This window comes from Chrysochloris asiatica, unplaced genomic scaffold (genome assembly GCF_000296735.1).
Source record: "Chrysochloris asiatica unplaced genomic scaffold, ChrAsi1.0 scaffold00190, whole genome shotgun sequence".
Lineage (NCBI taxonomy): Eukaryota > Metazoa > Chordata > Mammalia > Afrosoricida > Chrysochloridae > Chrysochloris > Chrysochloris asiatica.
In genome coordinates, this window is record NW_006408708.1 from 173475 (window position 1) to 190861 (window position 17387).

The 17387-nt window shown below is 39.9% G+C and overlaps 1 protein-coding gene across 1 annotated transcript in view; it reads left to right on the forward strand.

Moving 5' to 3' along the window:
- The first annotated feature begins 799 nt into the window (after window positions 1-799).
- The window catches only part of USP38 (ubiquitin specific peptidase 38), a 34368-nt gene continuing 17780 nt past the window's right edge, over window positions 800-17387 (forward strand). The window contains exons 1-4 of the mRNA XM_006872264.1: window positions 800-881; window positions 964-1906; window positions 3468-3603; window positions 15830-15959. Of these exons, the coding sequence (XP_006872326.1) occupies window positions 1225-1906; window positions 3468-3603; window positions 15830-15959 (948 nt within the window). The 5' untranslated portion in view covers window positions 800-881; window positions 964-1224. The remainder of the gene's footprint in view (window positions 882-963; window positions 1907-3467; window positions 3604-15829; window positions 15960-17387) is intronic.

Genomic DNA, 17387 nt, shown 5'->3' on the forward strand with positions numbered 1-17387 from the left:
TAGTTAAAAATATGCCGCCCCCAGCACTGACCTTACTTTAACAACCACAACATAGGAGGTTCCTCAGATTTAGGCGCTGTCACCGATCAGAAAGAGTCCTAGTGTGGTGTTCTAGGATAAGCGCGGAACTGCAAGATAGGTTTGTACTGGAAGGTTGGGTGTTCAAACCCACCAGCCGCTCCTCGGAATCCTATACAGGCTCGCTATGAGTCGGAACCGACTCGACGGCACTTAACAACAACTGATCAGAAAACCAAGTCCTTATTTTCATGAACCAGCCAGGACATTAAACGATTTTTCCTCAGTACTAGTTTCAGTTCATCTCCTTAAGTTCTCCTCTTCTCGCGTTTCTAAAAACGTTTCAATGGCAAGAGATTTCAGACGAATAGGGCTTTCTTGAGCTTTCACGTGTAGCCCGACTGTAGCCCGGCCAAACATAACGAACGGAGACCAGGAGGCACTGGTCACCTCCACAGCGTCTGCCTAGTGCTGCTCCCAAAGCACGACCGCCTGTGACTCACACGCTGTCCAGTGACGCAAGCATTGCCACACACCTCCCCCGGAAGCGGCCACGCCTGCGCAGTAGCTAAGGGACAGGCAAGCTGTGGGTCCGATAGCAGCAGGAAGGGAGTCTGCAACTTGAGGTGGAGGAGGAGTAGAAAAGTGGGCGGAACGTAGCTGGGAGTGCGTGGGGAGGGCGGACCTTTCCGGAAGTTCCTACATCCTTCATTTCCTGTTTGCCTGAGCTTCTGAATCCGGGTTAAAGGTGTTTGCCTACTCTCCCCGGTTGTTTCTCTTGGCACCCTCGGTGACAGAGCTTCCAGACTTAGCTCAGGACCGGGTTTTATTCACACCCAACTAGAGCCTAGACGCCCACAGCAGCCCTGAGACATGGAGGTGCACGTCCTCCACCTTCCGACTCGCAGTTCCCTAGTCCTGGGCGCCGGCCGCTGATGTTGACAGGACCCGCGGAGGCACCGAGTTTGAGCCTTAGGCCCTCGGCTAGCTGCGCTGCTTCCTACGCGCCCCACTCTCCAGCTCACGCCGGGGCTTGGATGGACCTTCCCGCCCGATAAATGTGGCTGCTGAGACGGCAGTGGCGGTGGCCAGTCCCGCTGCTGTTTCGTTCCAAGTTCGCCTCGGTCCCGGGGCTCTCGTGCCGCTCCTCAGGGCTGCCGCCGCCCTCTCCTTACCACTTGGCCCTGGCCTTGCCGCGCAGCGATAATGGACAAGATCCTGGAGGGCCTGGTGAGTTCTTCGCACCCGCTACCCTTAAAGCGGGTGATTGTCCGGAAGGTGGTGGAGTCGGCGGAGCATTGGCTAGACAAGGCGCAGTGCGAGGCCATGTTTGACCTGACGACCCGGCTCATCCTGGAGGGCCAGGACCCTTTCCAGAGGCAGGTGGGGCACCAGGTGCTGGAGGCCTACGCACGCTACCACCGACCAGAGTTCGAATCCTTCTTCAACAAGACCTTTGTATTGAGCCTTCTTCAGCAGGGCTACCATTCGCTAGACAGGAAGGACGTAGCCATCCTGGACTACATTCACAACGGCCTGAAGCTGATCATCAGCTGCCCGTCGGTGCTGGATCTCTTCAGCCTGCTGCAGGTAGAGGTGTTACGGATAGTGTGCGAGAGGCCGGAGCCGCAGCTCTGTGCCCGCCTGAGTGACCTGCTGACCGACTTCGTGCAGTGCATCCCCAAGGGGAAGCTGTCCATCACTTTCTGCCAGCAGCTGGTTCGGACCATAGGCCACTTCCAGTGCGTGTCCACCCAGGAGAAAGAGCTGCGGGAATATGTCGCACGGGTGACCAAAGTGAGCAACTTGCTGCAGAATATCTGGAAGGCCGAGCCCGCCACTCTGCTGCCTTCCCTACAAGAAGTTTTTGCCAGCATCTCCTCCACAGGTGAGGTCATTGTGTTTCATGAGAATCTCTCTGGGAAATTCAATATGTGCTTCTGTCGCTCTCTCTCTGTCTCTCTCTGCCTGCCTCATACATGCCACGATTGCTTTTCTGCCTTGAAAACATTCATAAAACATACCCTCTTCAGAAATCTGATCCACCCTATTCTGGGGCTGTGACTTCAGTGCCTTTACAGACAGGCAGCGTTCCCATTTTAAAGACTGAAAAACGTCTTGGTTTATCGAAGACCTTTGGCACTAAACAAGTTGCTTAATTGCCCAGCCTCTGCCTGAGTTATGAGATGCTTTGATGATGACAGATGCTATATAAAGCTTCTATTTATTGGTGACTGCACAATCAGGTTTTCCAGACTATTATTTTATGTGACTCGATCATCTTGTGGTACTGAGCTCTTTTTCTCCCTGTTTTTAGAGCCCCCCCCCCTTTTTTTTTTATTTCCAGACTATGCTTTATTACTGGATTATCCCAATTGACTTTGCAGCACATTGACATTTTCTGTCTGCGGTAGTGGATGTGGAAGGGGGTGATGCAGGTAGAATGAAGCCGAGAAACAAGTATGAGGTCTTAAACCAGTGTGTTTCCATGTTGGAAATGCAACCATGAAGTGCATCCTTAGAAGGGACAAGGAGGCCTAAGTGATCCTTAGCAAGACATAGTTTCCAACCCAGAAATTTTATCTGTGTGTCTATTTCTTATTTTGCATTGTAACTTCTAAGTCTAGATTATGAAGCACAGGTCCAAAACCATGTCCACCACCTCTGGACATCACGTGGTCCAGCCAGTCTCCCTGATTCACCACCAAAGGGATATCTGTTGATCTTGAGAACCACATATGGGTGAAATTTTAACAAGCGCCATGTTTTCTAATGAATTAAATACATCAGCAATATACATACAGTATATGAGTTAGGGTTTCTTTTGTTGTTGTTGTTTTGTGATTTTGCTTGTGCTGTCAACGTGTTCATAGCTGTTAGGTTTCCCCAGAACTCGTTCAACCATAGCAGGTTTCCCCAAAGGCTTCAGGTGGTTTTTATATAGTTTAAACAAAGTCCCTAAAAATACTCACCTTGATTTCTACTTGTTTGAGAAACTGAGAAATTCTTCCTTAGAACAAAATAATCTGATTACTGTAATTAATAATTATAAATTACTTTGAAGGATCTAAAGTGGAATTTGAAGTGATGACTTGCATTTTTTTCTAATGTGTTTTACAAACAAGTATTTTAGCATAATAACAATTGTAAAGAATGCAGATAAATAACTATGTACTAAATATTGTTGTTGTTGTTTGCCGTAGATTTATAGTAGCTCTGTCTATGAACCAGTGATGATTGCTACCTTTAATCTATCATTTCTATAATTTTACAATCGGTGTGTAAACTAGAATCTGCCCATGAAACATAGCATAGCAACTGCTTCCTAAGTTACTAATACCTTTGCTGCAATTCATATGTGTGTTTTTGTTTTTGTAAAGTGTGTTTTCACTCAATACTTAGCATGAACCTACTTGTCATATTCCTTTTGCTTTTTAATTTAAAAATAGATGCGTCATTTGAACCATCTGTGACATTGGCAAGCCTTGTACAGCATATTCCTCTACAGATGATTACCGTTCTCATCAGGAGCCTTACTACAGATCCGAATGTAAAAGATGCAAGTATGACCCAAGCTCTTTGCAGGTATGTCACCATGACACTATGGATGGTAATTGTAGATTTAGGAGGAGGTATTATCAATTACATTTTGTGGATAATGAGAGATTTAGAGAAATACTCAAAACTGAAATCATAGAATCAACTATATAGAGATACATAAGATTTTCCACATCAATTGGAATACATTTTTCACTTTTTTTTCCCTTGATAAGTGATCCGAATAGTTCAAAAATCTATTGCTAAGTATAAACTTTGTCTTTTAACCAGGATATATGGGAATTTTTTGTTTTGTTTTTCTTTTCCTAATACCCTTTGCCACCTTGAAATATTTTTCTTCCATCCCAAGTCTTAAGTAGAAAATTTGCCAAGATCGATAATCATTTTCTTTCAGCAATTTAGAAATAGGACTACATTTTCTTTTGACATCTGTCTATTATTATTATGTAAGTTGACTATTGATCAGAATCTCATTCTGTTGTGAGTAGTCAGTTTTTCTGGTAGTGTTTTTCCTCTTTGTCCATGATGTTTTAATCTCACATGTCTAGGGATAATTTTTTATTCTCAACATTTTTGTGCTTCCATTAAGTCAATCATTTTTTTATTCAAATCATGTTTACTAAGCACTTAATATGAATGCAAGGCACTGATGAAAAACATCTCTGGACAAAATAAATAAAATTATCTGACTTGTGGGTTTATTTTCTGGTAAGGAGACAGACATGAAGTTAATAAATTGCATTGATTTGAAATTGCATCCTGATTTCAGAGGTGTTCAAAATGCAGTCCCTAAGTGTCATAATTTAATTGTTGTTGTTAAGTGCCATAGAGTCAGTACAGACTCATAGTGACCCTATGCACCAAAGAATGAAACTCTGCCCGGTCCTAGGCCAACCTCACAATCATTGCTACGTTTGAGCCCATCGCTGCTGCCACTGTGCCAATCCATCTCGATGGGGGTCTTCCTCTTTTTCTCCTCTTCACTTTATCCTTCTCCATGGGCGGGTCCCTCCTGATAATATGCCTGAAGTATGAGAAACAAAGTTTGGACATCCTGGCTTCCAAAGAACATACTGTCTGTTTCCTACACAGATTGGTTTGTTCTTTTGGCAGCCCGTGGTACTTTTAATATCCTTCTCTAACACCATAACTCAAATGAATCAATTCTTCTACAGTCATCCTTATTCACTGTCCAACTTTCATATGCATGTGAGGTAATTGAAGGTACCATGACTTAGGTAAGACACACCTTAGTCATCAAGCTGACATCTTTGCTTTTGAACATTATAAAGAGGTCTTGTGCAACAGATTTGCCTAATGCAATATGTCATTTGATTGCTAGACTGCTGCTTTCATGAGTGTTGATGATTGATCCAAACAAAATGAAGTCTTCAACAAATTCAGTCTTTCTCAGTTTATCTTGATATTATTATTTATTGGTCCAGTGGCGAGGATTTTTGTTTTCTTTACATTGAGGTGTAAGCCATACTAAAGGCTGTGGTCTTTGATCTTCATCAGTAAGTATTTTAAGTCCTCCTCGCTTTCAGCAAGCAAGGTCCTATCATCTGCATATCACAGGTTGTTAATGAACCTTTCTCCAATCTTGAGGCCACATTTTTCTTTATATAATCCAGCCTCTCGGATTATTTGCTGAGTGTACAGGTTGAATAAGTATGGGGAAAGAATACAACCCTGGCATACATTTCCTAATTTAAGTCATTCAATGTTTCTTTGTTTTGTTTGGAAAACTGCGTCTTGGTTTATATACAGGTTCCTCATTAGCACAATTAAGTGTTCCAGAATACTCATTCTCTGCAATGTCCATAGCTTGTCATGATCCATACAATTGAAAGCCTTTGCATAGTCAATAAAGCACAGGAAAACATCTTTCAACTAAGATCCATTTGATGTCAGCAATCACTTGTTCCTCTTCCTCTTCTGAATCCGGCTTGAATGTTTGGGAGTTCTCTGCCAGTGTATGGTTATAGCCGTTATTGTATTATCTCTAGCAAAATTTTACTTGCATGCTATATAATTGATATTGCCAGTGATTTCCGCATTCCATTGGATCACCTCTCTTTGGAATGAGCATGAATATGGATCTCTTTTCTTCCATTCAGTTTGCTAAGTAGTTTTCTTCCAAATTTTTTGGCATAGATAAATGAGTGCCTCCAGTGCTTTGTCAGTTTGTTTGAAATATTTCAATTTGTATTCCTTCAATTCCTGGCACTTTGTCCTTTGCCAAGAACAATGGACCTTGGACTTCTTCCTTCATATCATTTGTTCTTGGTCATATGCTACCTCTAGAAATGGTTGAACAGCGACCATTTCATTTTGGTACAGTTACTCTGTATTCCGTCCATTCTCTTTGGTGCTTTCTGCATCATCGTTCAGTATTTTGACCATTGTTGTTAAGTGCCGTCAAGTTGTTTCCAACTCATAGTGACCCTGTATGGGTTTCCAAGGAGCGGCTGGTGAGCATGAACCGCCGACCTTTTCAGTTCACGCTGACCTTGCGATCCAGTGCTTATCATATATTGCCGCACCAGGACTCCAGTTTTGCCCAAAATATCTTTTAAGTTCCTTCAGCTTGAGAAATGCTGAACAAATTCTTCCCTTTTGGTTTTCTGACTCCAGGTCTTTGCACATTTCGTACAATATTTGACCTATCTTCTCTAGCTGCCTTTTCATATTTTCTAGTCAGCTCTTTTACCTCCTCGTGTTTCCATTTGATTTAACATCTCTGCTGGAGAGCAAGTTTTGGCGTCTCTTTTGACATCTGTTTTGGTCTTTTCCTTCTTTCTTGTCTTCTCAATGACCTTTTGGTTTCTTCCTGTATGATCTTGATGTCATTCCACAACTCATCTGGTCTTCTGCCTTTAGTGTCTAATGCATCAAATCTGTTCTTTAGATGATCTCTTAATTCAGGTGGAGTATGTTCAGGGTCTTATTTTGGCTCTTGTGAACTTGTTCAGCTTCAGCCTGAACTTGAATATGAGCAATTGATGGTCTTTTCCACAGTCTGCCCCTGGTCTGGTGAAGAAGTTGTTAGAATTCTTCAAGTTCATCATCACTGGCTTTAGTGGTTGATGTGTAAATTTGAATAATATTGTTATTAACTGGTCTTCCTTGTAGGCATATCGTTATTATCCTATCACAAACAGCTTTGTACTTCAAGACCGATCTTGATGTGTTCTTTTTGATGATGAATGTGATGCTATTACTCTTCAATTTGTCATCCCTGGCATAGTCAACCACATGATTATCAGATTCAAAATGGCCAATACCTGTTCATTTCAGCTTATTAATGCCTAGGATATCAATAGTTATGTGTTCCATTTCATTTTTGACAGTTTCCATTTTTCCTAGAGTCATACTTCATACATTTTCATGTTCTGATCATTAATGGATGTTTCTCTTAATTTTGAGTTGTGCCCCATCAGCAAATGAAGATCCTGAGGGCTTTACTCCATTCGCGTCATATAGTTAACTTCTACTTTGAGGAGGCAGCTCTTCCCTAGTCGTATTTTGAATGCCTTCCAACCTGAAGGGTTCATTTTCTAGCAGTGTATATGACAGTACCCCCAACTAGATGACTTCCACCTTGTCAACAGAAATGGGAATGAACGTGGCAACAATTGTGAGGTTGGTGCAGGGCCGTGTGGTGTTTCATTCTGTTGTACAAAGGGTCACTATGAGTTGGTACCAACTTGATGGCACCTAACAACAACAGTGTATCTGACAATATTCTGGTGCAGAGAGTGTCCCACTTCTATTCATAATCAGTGACTAAATATTCAGAAGTTGTCTGTCTCTCCTTCCTAGTCTGTCTTTGCCTGGAAGCTCAGCTGCAACCTGTCCACTGTGGGTGACCTAGCTAGTATTTAAAATACCTGTGGCATAGCTTCCAGAGCTACAGCAGCATGCTAGACACCACAATATGACAAACTGACAGATGAGTGGTTTGTAGTTTTATTAGTAGAATTTATGTTAGTGGTGGACTCCTGGTGTGGCTCTGTAGGTTCAGCAGTGAACTGCGAACCACAAGGTTGACAATTCAAACCCACAGTGCTCCTTGGAAAGTCTATATACAGTTCACTGTGAGTCGGAAACAGCTCTAAGGCACTGAACAACAAGAACATGTTAGTAGTAATGGAGTCCTGGTGTGGCATGGCACAGTAATGCGCTGGACCACAAGATCAGTTTGAACAGTGAGGTCAGTAGTTCAAACCTGCCACTTGCTCCTCGGAACCCTTTATACAGGGTCACTGGGGGTCAGAATGTACTTGATGGAACTTAACAACAACATGTTAGTGGTAATTTATGGAAAGTAATTATGCATCTTAAAAAATTATTTTTTGTTTTTCATTTAATGCAAGTAACATGGAGCTGTAGGTTAATGCGCTGGACTGCGCAGTCGGTGTGAACCACAAGATTGGTGGTTCAATATCAATAGTCAGTCGCTCCTCAGGAACCCTATATAGGGTCACTATGAACCAGAACAGACTCAATGGTACTTAACGACAACAATGTAATATATTGAAAGAAGGGTAGAGATTGTTGAAGTGGAGCAGTGCTTTACTATTTTGAATATGGTGGTCAAGGAAGACTGTCACTGAGAAGTTGACTATAAAGATATGAAGAAGTAAACTTTGTGGATATTTGAGGTGAAGAACATCAATACTGTCTTAACAATTTTCTGATTTTCTCCCCAGAAACACCCATCTATAGCACTTATCCTATATAGAGTTTTGTTTTGTTTTCCAATGACTGTATTTTTCTAGTTAGTACTTTCTCTCTAGATGGGTCTGTTTTAGTTTTGTGTTTGGTTAATTGTTTTGTTGTGTTTCGTTTTTGTGTGTGTGTGTTTTGTTTTTTTTCCTGTGTGTCCTTGTATCCATGTGTACATACATATATTAAGTAAAATATAAAGATTTGGAGCAAAATAGTTAATGTGCAGCTGTTACAAAATTGTAGTTAGTGAGCTATTTGGGTTATCAGAAAGGTACATATATACTAATTTCACTCTCTGTAGGTTAAGTACTAACTTCACTCTTTGTAAGATAAATGTGGAAGCATGGTGACACTGTATGATAAGCTCTGGACTGTGACCCACAAGGTTCGCTCTTCAAGCTGCCAGCTGCTTCAAGGGAGGAAAATGAGTCTTTCTGCTTTTGCGAAGATTTTAAAAGCCTCAGAAACCCTATACAGGGTCACTCTGAATCAGAACCTACTAGATGGCACTTAACAACAACAAGGATAAATGTGGCATTTATGATAAGCACTGGACTTCTAGCCATAAGGTTGATGGTTCAGAACCGCCAGCTGCTTCTCGGAAGCCCTATACAGATTTGCTATGAGTTAGAACTGACTAAACGGCACTTAACAACAATTCAAAACTCTAGGGACTTTGATCTTTCCCTGCTTTCTCCTTTTTTTTTTTTTTTTTTTTTTGCTTTAGTGTTTAAAAAGTACTTTCTCTTCTAGCTTTTCTTTCCTTTTGATGTTAAACATAATTGAAACAACTTAATCTATAAATTGTAGTTACAATTTCTTATTTGCTCATCCTCTTTTTAAATTCTGGAGATTTGTGAAAGTACAGGGGACATGGCTATATAAATAGGTATTGTTGTTCCTGTGTATGGCTTCTAGCCCTGGTATTTTCAGTTTATGGCGTTTTCCTTGTATTTGGTGGCATGTATTTTTATTTTAATCTTTTCTGTATCTTTGTATTCATTATTGATGTTCTAGAACTCATGGCACTACGCTGTTATGATTTTCTTCCTACATGTATTTGTTTTCATCTTTCCTTTTATTCTTTCACTTAATCAATTCTTACATATATATGGTAGATTTCTAAGTCTGTGTGACGTTCTCAACATTCGTCTGCTGCTAAGTAGACTCATACCTGTCTTTCTATAATAAAGCTCCTTCGATGCAACAGCACACTTTGGTCAGTATCACTGCAGCAATGCTTACATTTCATACTCTTTGGGTTAAATATTACGTAAGTTTAGTAAGTAAAAGGGAAAGTTGAAGAAAATTGTAGTTATTGTAGCTGAAAGTGTAATTATGTAAGTAATAATAGTTACCATATCCCTCTCCATGTCATGCATCATTATAATAGTCACCACAAAGTTCTGAGATGGATATTTTTGTGGCATTATTTTTATAGTTCAAAAAACTGAGAGAGGTTAAATGACTTAGCCAAGATCATCCAGATAAAAAATGCAAATGGGATCTGGGATTCAAACCCAAGTTTGGCTGCAGTTACTGAATTATGTAGTCAGCAGAGTAAATAGGTTTCTTACTCAGAGTCACTCTGCTTGCTAGAGATAAAACAAGAACTTTATTTTCATGACCTGAATTTTTTTTTTTCTTTTCCTTCGATTGGCATGCTCATTCTTCTAGATATCTGAGCACAAACAGATATAAATAGTTTCTTTCATTTCCTTTGATTAACATAAGTAATAGGGTCTCTGGAGTCTTTCCTCAAGACAGTCCTTAGAATGATTCTTTATCCCACTATCTTGAAGTTAAACTGTCATTGTTAAAACAGAGTTTTCTAGTTGATCTTTTTGCCAGCAGTGGCTTATTTCTCTTTTAATAGGCATCCTGACCTACTTATTTTACTTCTCTGATTAGAGACTGCAATGACCTCCATTACTTACTGAACCAAGTAAAATTCTGCTTCTTGGAATTCAGTAGTCCTTTTTCAACCTTTTAAAAAACTGTCATAGCCCCCTACTTGTGTATTTATTTTGTCTTCAAAGTGTATTTGGAAATAATTTTCACTTGTTTTTTTTTCTCCCATGAAAAGATGTGATCCCATTTGTATTGCGTTTTCAGTTAGCCTACATAATCCTGTTTCATGTGTATGTGCTTGAAGTAATTATTCTTACTCACATGGAAAATGTAATCAAACAGGTTATCTGTTACATAATAATGAGATTTCTTTTTTACCATCCTCCTGCCCTATACTTTCCCATGCTTTATACTTCCCAACCCTAACACGTATGGTTTACTGTCATTTTCTTTGTCTACATTGTCCATACTGTAATCCAGAGGATTGTAAATGTAAATACCATACTAGGGTTGGGAAGGTAACAACAATTGAAACCAGGCCAAGTGTAAGTGAAATGACAGGGAAAAGGAGTAGTGGGGAATGTCCTTAACTGGGATATGCACATACACCTTTTAAAAGAGAAAGTTTATACTCAACTCCATTGTGTCTATTGCCACAGGAAACTTTGATCATAGTTTTGCTTGATCTGATTTTTCAAAAGATTTTGAAATCCAATTTTCTACTTGAAATTTCTCAGTGTGCAGTTTTCCTCACTTCTGAACATGGCTAGGTTCACAAAGATCATTTTGTGAAAATCAGCATTATGCAAAAACAGAAGATGGCCACATCCTTACATAACCGCCCAGCCAGGTTGACACACAGCCGTAACCACCACAGCCCGCATTACTTTAATTTTGCATTTTGGCATTCATGCATCATTAATGTGCAAAAGAGTTGAATAGTGGATTTTTATCACTTTTGTCTTAAATTTAAGATGTCAGATAGCAAGATAGTCTACAAGTCAAGAAGAGGGTGTGTTTAAAACACTGGAAAAAATAAAACTAGGCTGGACCAACCTTAAATTTATCACCTGAAAGTGAAAATTGGTTTTATTTTCATAAATTAAGGTTCAGTCTATCTTTTGGCCTTTTATAATATTGCTAGCTGAGTTGGGCTGCTAATCTCAAGGTCAACAGTTCGAAATTAACAGCCGTTCCATGGAAGAAAAGTGAGACTTTCTGCTCTCATAAAGATTGACAGCCTCAGAAACACTTTAAAGGGTTGCTGTGAGTTGGAACTGACTCTACGGCACACCACCACCACAACTTAGTACTAGTTGTTGCTCTTGTGTGTCATATCATTCAGTCAATTTCAACTCTTAGTGACCCTGTAAGGCAGAGTAGAACTGCCTCATAGGATTTCCAAGGCTGTAACCCCCATTTGAGATGCAGTGCTAGAAATGGAGAGGACAGAACAAAGGACTAGCTGGGTGATGAGATTAATGAACAGCCATAGTCACATGGAAAGTTCTGTTCTACCCACTTTCACCCTTTACCTTTATCTTCACCTTCCCATTTGTTGTTGTTAGTGTCATCAAGTCGGTTCTAGCTCGTAGCAATCCTGTACAAGGTTTCCAAGGAGTGGCTGGTGGGTTGGAACACCAACCTTATGTTTAACAGTCCAATACTTAGCCTACAGTGACACACCAGGATTCCTTCACCCTCCCATATTGTTGTTTGTTGTTAAGTGTTGTTGAATCGGTCCTGATTCATAGTGACCACCCCATATAGGGTATTTGAGGAGCTCTGGTAGTGCAGTACTTACAAATTGGGCTGCTAAGCTCAAGGTCAGCAATTCAAAACTACCAGCCATTCCATGGGAGAAAGATGAGGCTTTCAGCTTCCTTAAAGATTTACAGCCTCGGAAACCCTGTACAGCTTCCTTAAAGATTTACAGCCTCGGAAACAAGGTCACTTATGAGTTGGAACCAACTCCACGATACTTAACACAACAACAATAGGGTTTTTGAGGACAAGTAGGTAACGTAGTGGTTACGAATCAGGCTGCGAACCTCAAGGTCAGCAGTTTGAAATTACCAGCTGTTCCATGGGAAAACCCTGTATAAGCTCGCTATGCGTCGGAACCAACTCCATGGCACATAACCATCAGGTAAGGTGGAGGGTCAGAGAAAAAGGCAAAGACCCCCAGCAAGATGGATTGGCAGAGTGGCAGTATCAGTGAGCTCAAGCGTGGCAACAATTGTGACATTGACCCAGGATCGGGCAGTTTTTCGTTCTGTTGTGCTTAGGGTCACTATGAGTCAGTACCAACTCGATGGCCCCTAACAACAACAATAAGGTGAATTTGAACTACAGTCCTAGCGATTCCAACTGACCTTGCGGTCCATTGCATATCCTACAGTGCCACACCAGGACCTGAGCAAAAAGGAAGTTTGGACTTCTGATAGTGCCGCTGTCCCCACAGGACAGAGAATACACAGAACAAGATGTGCCAAACATGGTACTTCCGTTAGAGAACGAACATCACTTTTGTACTTTTTTGTTTGTTTGTTTTGTTTAATAAAAATAGTAAAAAATCTAGTGGTTTATTTTTCTTTTTTAATTCAACAGTAGCTCATATCTTCCCATGTTAGATTTCCTTGGAGTTTCATATGACCTATTTCATCCTTTAAATTTTTTAATATTCCATAGATTAAATACCATTCTATATTTGGCCCTTCTGTTGTTGGGCATTTAGGATGTTTGTAATTTTTTCATATTGTAAGCAATACTGTAATGAATATATTCCATGTACTTAAAAGCTGTCCTACTTAGCGCCATGTATGTAGAGTGGCCATAGACTTAAGAAGGTCCACCTAACAACATTGGAAGATGTAGAACAGATGTCAGGGACTACTTTAGTGACCTGTAGCCATTGTTGGGAAAAGATGGACAAAAAAGAAGAGAGATACAATTAGTGTGGCTAACGTAGGGAACATATGATTTTTAGTGAACATGCACTTAAGACTTTGAAACCACTCTAAACATCTAATGGAATATAATCATAAAAACAAAAAGTGAAATAAAGGTAACACTGGTATTAATGTAAGTACTTACAGCACAGTTTTTGTGATAAAAGCCGTTATCAATTTAGAAGTCAGCTCTTAAACCAGGGTATTTGCTGTTTTGATAACATATTCACATATACAGTATATTTGGACTTCTGGTGCGGTGCTGTAAGATCAGCACCAAGCTGTGAACCAACAGGTCAGCAGTTGAAACCACTAGCTACTCCTCAGAAACACTACACGTGATCACTGTCAGTCAGAACTGACTCAATGGCAGTTAACAACAGGGAGCTTCAAAACAAGTACATGAAAAAATGGAATTAAAAGATAGTGGAATTTTTCCACAAACTTTTTGAAGCCGTCTCTTTTATCTGGCATTTTGTACAATTAAGGTATTCACTTATTTATTGCAATTTGTTAGAAGTACTTGGTAGTTGTTAATAAGTGCTGTCAAGTTGATTTTCCCACTGTTACATACAATGAGCTTCAAAAAGTTCATGGAAAAGTTCCATTTTCTTTTAATTCCATTTTCCCATGAACTTTTCAAAGCTCCTTTTTATTTATTCATTTAATCTTAACAAATTATTTGCATAGATATTTAGGATTTCCCAGCTAAGCAGTAGGCTACTAAATGAAAGATCGGAAGTTTGAGCCCACCAGTGGCTCCATGGTAGAAAAGACCTGGCAATCTAGTCTTAAAAAGATGACATCCTTAGAGACCCTATGGGCAGTTCTACCCTGTCAGATGAGGCTTTCTACTCCCGTAAAGATTTACACCCTCGGAAACCCTGTACAGGGTCGATATGGGTCGGAACTGACTCAACGGCACTTAACAACAACAACCCTGTCAGATAGGGTCACTATGAGTCAGAATCAACTGGATAGCGCACAACAGCAGTAAGCTAATAAATGGTGAATTCAGATTTATTAATTAGACCATTCTGACTTCAGAAATCTCTTTAGTTTCTTTTTAAATTTTGTCATGGAATATAATACATATTTATAGAACAGAATACAGTAGTTTTTATATGATTTTCTTAATATATAATCTTAGAAATCGGGTTGTTATTATTGCTATGAGTAGGAACCGACTCAACAGCACTTCACAACAACAACATAGTGTTTCCAAGGAGTGGCTGGTGAGTTCGAACCACCAAACTTGTGGTTAAACCGACCTTGCAGTCCAGTGCTTTATTTCAATAGTATTTGGCCCAGTTGCTTTTCAGAAGAGTCCTTATGGTGGATGTCTAATTTTAGGCACTGTCTCCTTCAGACTTCTAATATTTCTTTGTCTTTCTTCCTTTAGAGTTGGTTGATATTTAAAAAGAAAGCACTCAGTAATGCAAATTTCGAGCCATCACAGTATTTATATACTCAGTGCTTGTATGTATTTGAAGTTACCTTTTGTTATTTTTGTAGAAAATTTTGAAAGGGATAGAGACCTGTTTCACATTGTTAAAAAAAAAAAAAAATCTTTATTAATAGTGTACTTCATAGCGACTCAAAAGAGGGAACAAATCCTCACAGCAACAAACATTCACACACACCCCCACGCACAGAGTGGACGGAGAAGGGCAGCTTGGACATTGGGTACTCAAATTGGGAAGGGAGGACTACAAAGGCAAGAAGTAACTGGCTTACAAGCTTTCAAGAGGGAACCTAGTGCTAGGGAGCATGGCGGAAAGCAGAATCTCCAGTAGGCACTACTCAATCTGTCTGGGCAGAGCTGATGAAAGGAGATACAGATGGGTAACTCGTGATACTGTAGTGAATAATGCTCATCAGGACGGACTATGAGGGTTGGAAATGCAAAGGTACAAGTTTTGTAACAAGGAAGGGAGTGATTAAATCTCTAGGATAGGAGCGGAAACCTCTGGGACCATCAACGGAGAAGAGCCAAGAGCGGGACCCTACCCAGAGAAACAGATGCCTGAGATGGAGGCAGAGATGATGATGCAGAGTGATGAAGCGACTGGGGACTTTGGACCCAGAGAGGGAAAGGGACTGTGGGCCGAAAACTGAGGGGAGGAGGGGAAGTGTAGGGGATGGGTTTCTGGGATATACCCTTTGGGTGCTTGATGATGCATGGAGGGGATTGGAACCATGGTCATGAGATGATATACGATGGAATGAATGTAAAACCAAAGTTCCCCCATGTAAACTATCATGTAATTCACAGTAAAACATTTAAAAAAAAAAAATAGTGTACTTCATTTTAGACTCTAACTTCCAAGGAAGAGAAATCTTGATTCTTATCTGTGTATTATTTCTGATACCTATATTTGATCTGCTCTTCTTAGAGTAAAATTTGCCTAAATAAATTCTTTATATCACTGTTTAGCATAGATTTAAAATTTTGTATTTCTGCATAATAAACTATCAGAAATCCTTTACTTATGGAAATATGTTAAATATAATAAATTGTCTTTTTACAAATTAGAAGTTCTTTGATAAACAAGCATTCATCACACTGTTTTTTACATCTTGAGTTTTGCCGTTTACAAGCAAGCACAGTAAATATTGAGTCACAAAGTAACTGATTTTATACTATAACTTGTTATTTCTAAGTAAGGTGGAAACTATTTTCAATACTGATAGTTTTGTTTTCCTTCAATTTTCAGAATGATTGACTGGCTGTCTTGGCCTTTGGCTCAGCATGTGGATACATGGGTGATCGCTCTATTAAAAGGATTGGCAGCTGTCCAGAAGTTTACTATTTTGATAGATGTTACTTTGCTGAAAATAGAACTGGTAAGTGGAGATATGCAAATGTATTTGAATATATGAGTTCACATATTCAATCATTTTATTTTGAGTTGCTGAAGATAAGCCTGTATACATCTCATTTTTAATGTATGTTTTGTTTTTGTTTTGAATAAAAGTTGAATGGGCAAATAGAAATATAGAAATAAAAATTGCGTCTTCTGTATAGGTAATTAAGATAATTTTGCTCTGTTTTTAGATAATTAATATGAAAACATACTCTTCCCACTATTTTCTTCATTTACCCTAACCAAGTTTACACCTCCATCACTCTACCAGAATGACCTTTGACATAGTGCTCCTTAATACCTCTGACACAGGGTTCATTTCTGAGGCCTGTGCACTACAGTTGATCACTCCTTGAAACACTTTTCTCACTTGGGTTCCAACACATCATACTCTAGTTTTTGTCCTGGTTTATTGTCTTTGCAGTCTCCTGTAAGGCCAAGTCTTTTCTAACATTTAGAGTACCTTACAATTCAGCCTTTAGATAGCTTTCTTCTCAACCTGCAAACACTGTATAGGTGCCCCATGGTATTAAACTACTTTCTAAGTTAATGATTGCCAGATTTATATTTCTAGTCCACTACTTTTCCTTGAACTCTAGACTTGTGTGCCTTACTGCCTATTAAAAAAAAAATGAAACCCATTGGCCATGGAGTTAATTCCAACACATAACAACCTGATAGGACAGAGTAGAACTGTCCATTAAGGTTTCCAAGGCTGTAAACCTTTATGAAAGCAGATTACCACATCTTTCTCCTGCAGAGCAGCTGTTGGGTTCAAACTGCCAACCTTTACTTAGTAGCCTTGTGTTTTATAACTGTGCTACCAGGCCTCTTTAACTGACTTGCTTGAATGTACAGGTTGGATCACACGTTCAGCTTATTCAAAACTAACCCCTGATTTATTTACCTCGCTAACCTGTCTTCCTACCTAATGCATGGCTGTTCCATCATTCTGCTTGCTCAGGTGTAGAACCTTGGAGTCATCCTTGTCTCTTTTCATTCCTCACTCAGGCCCATATTCAACAAATCCAGTTACTCTGTTTTAAAAATATATCTAGGATCTTACTACTTTTCACCAATGCATCACTATTATCCTCATCCAAAGTTACCATTGGTTGCAAAATAACCTTTCTGCTTGTGCCGTTGATTCTTATAGCTAGCACACAGATCCCTGCATGATCTGGTCCACTGCTCCTTCTCTGAACTCATGTTACACTCTCTATTCCTGTCTTTTGATGCTTCAGTCACATTCCACAATAAAGCTGAAAGGCTTGGGGTCATTACACTGCTGTTTGCCCTCCTTATGATGTTCTTCCCCGGGTATCTACCGTTCCCTTCAGTTTTGTAATCAGGTGGCACCTGTCATATACTTTTGTTCTAAAATCTGACTTTAAATGGCAGACCGTGT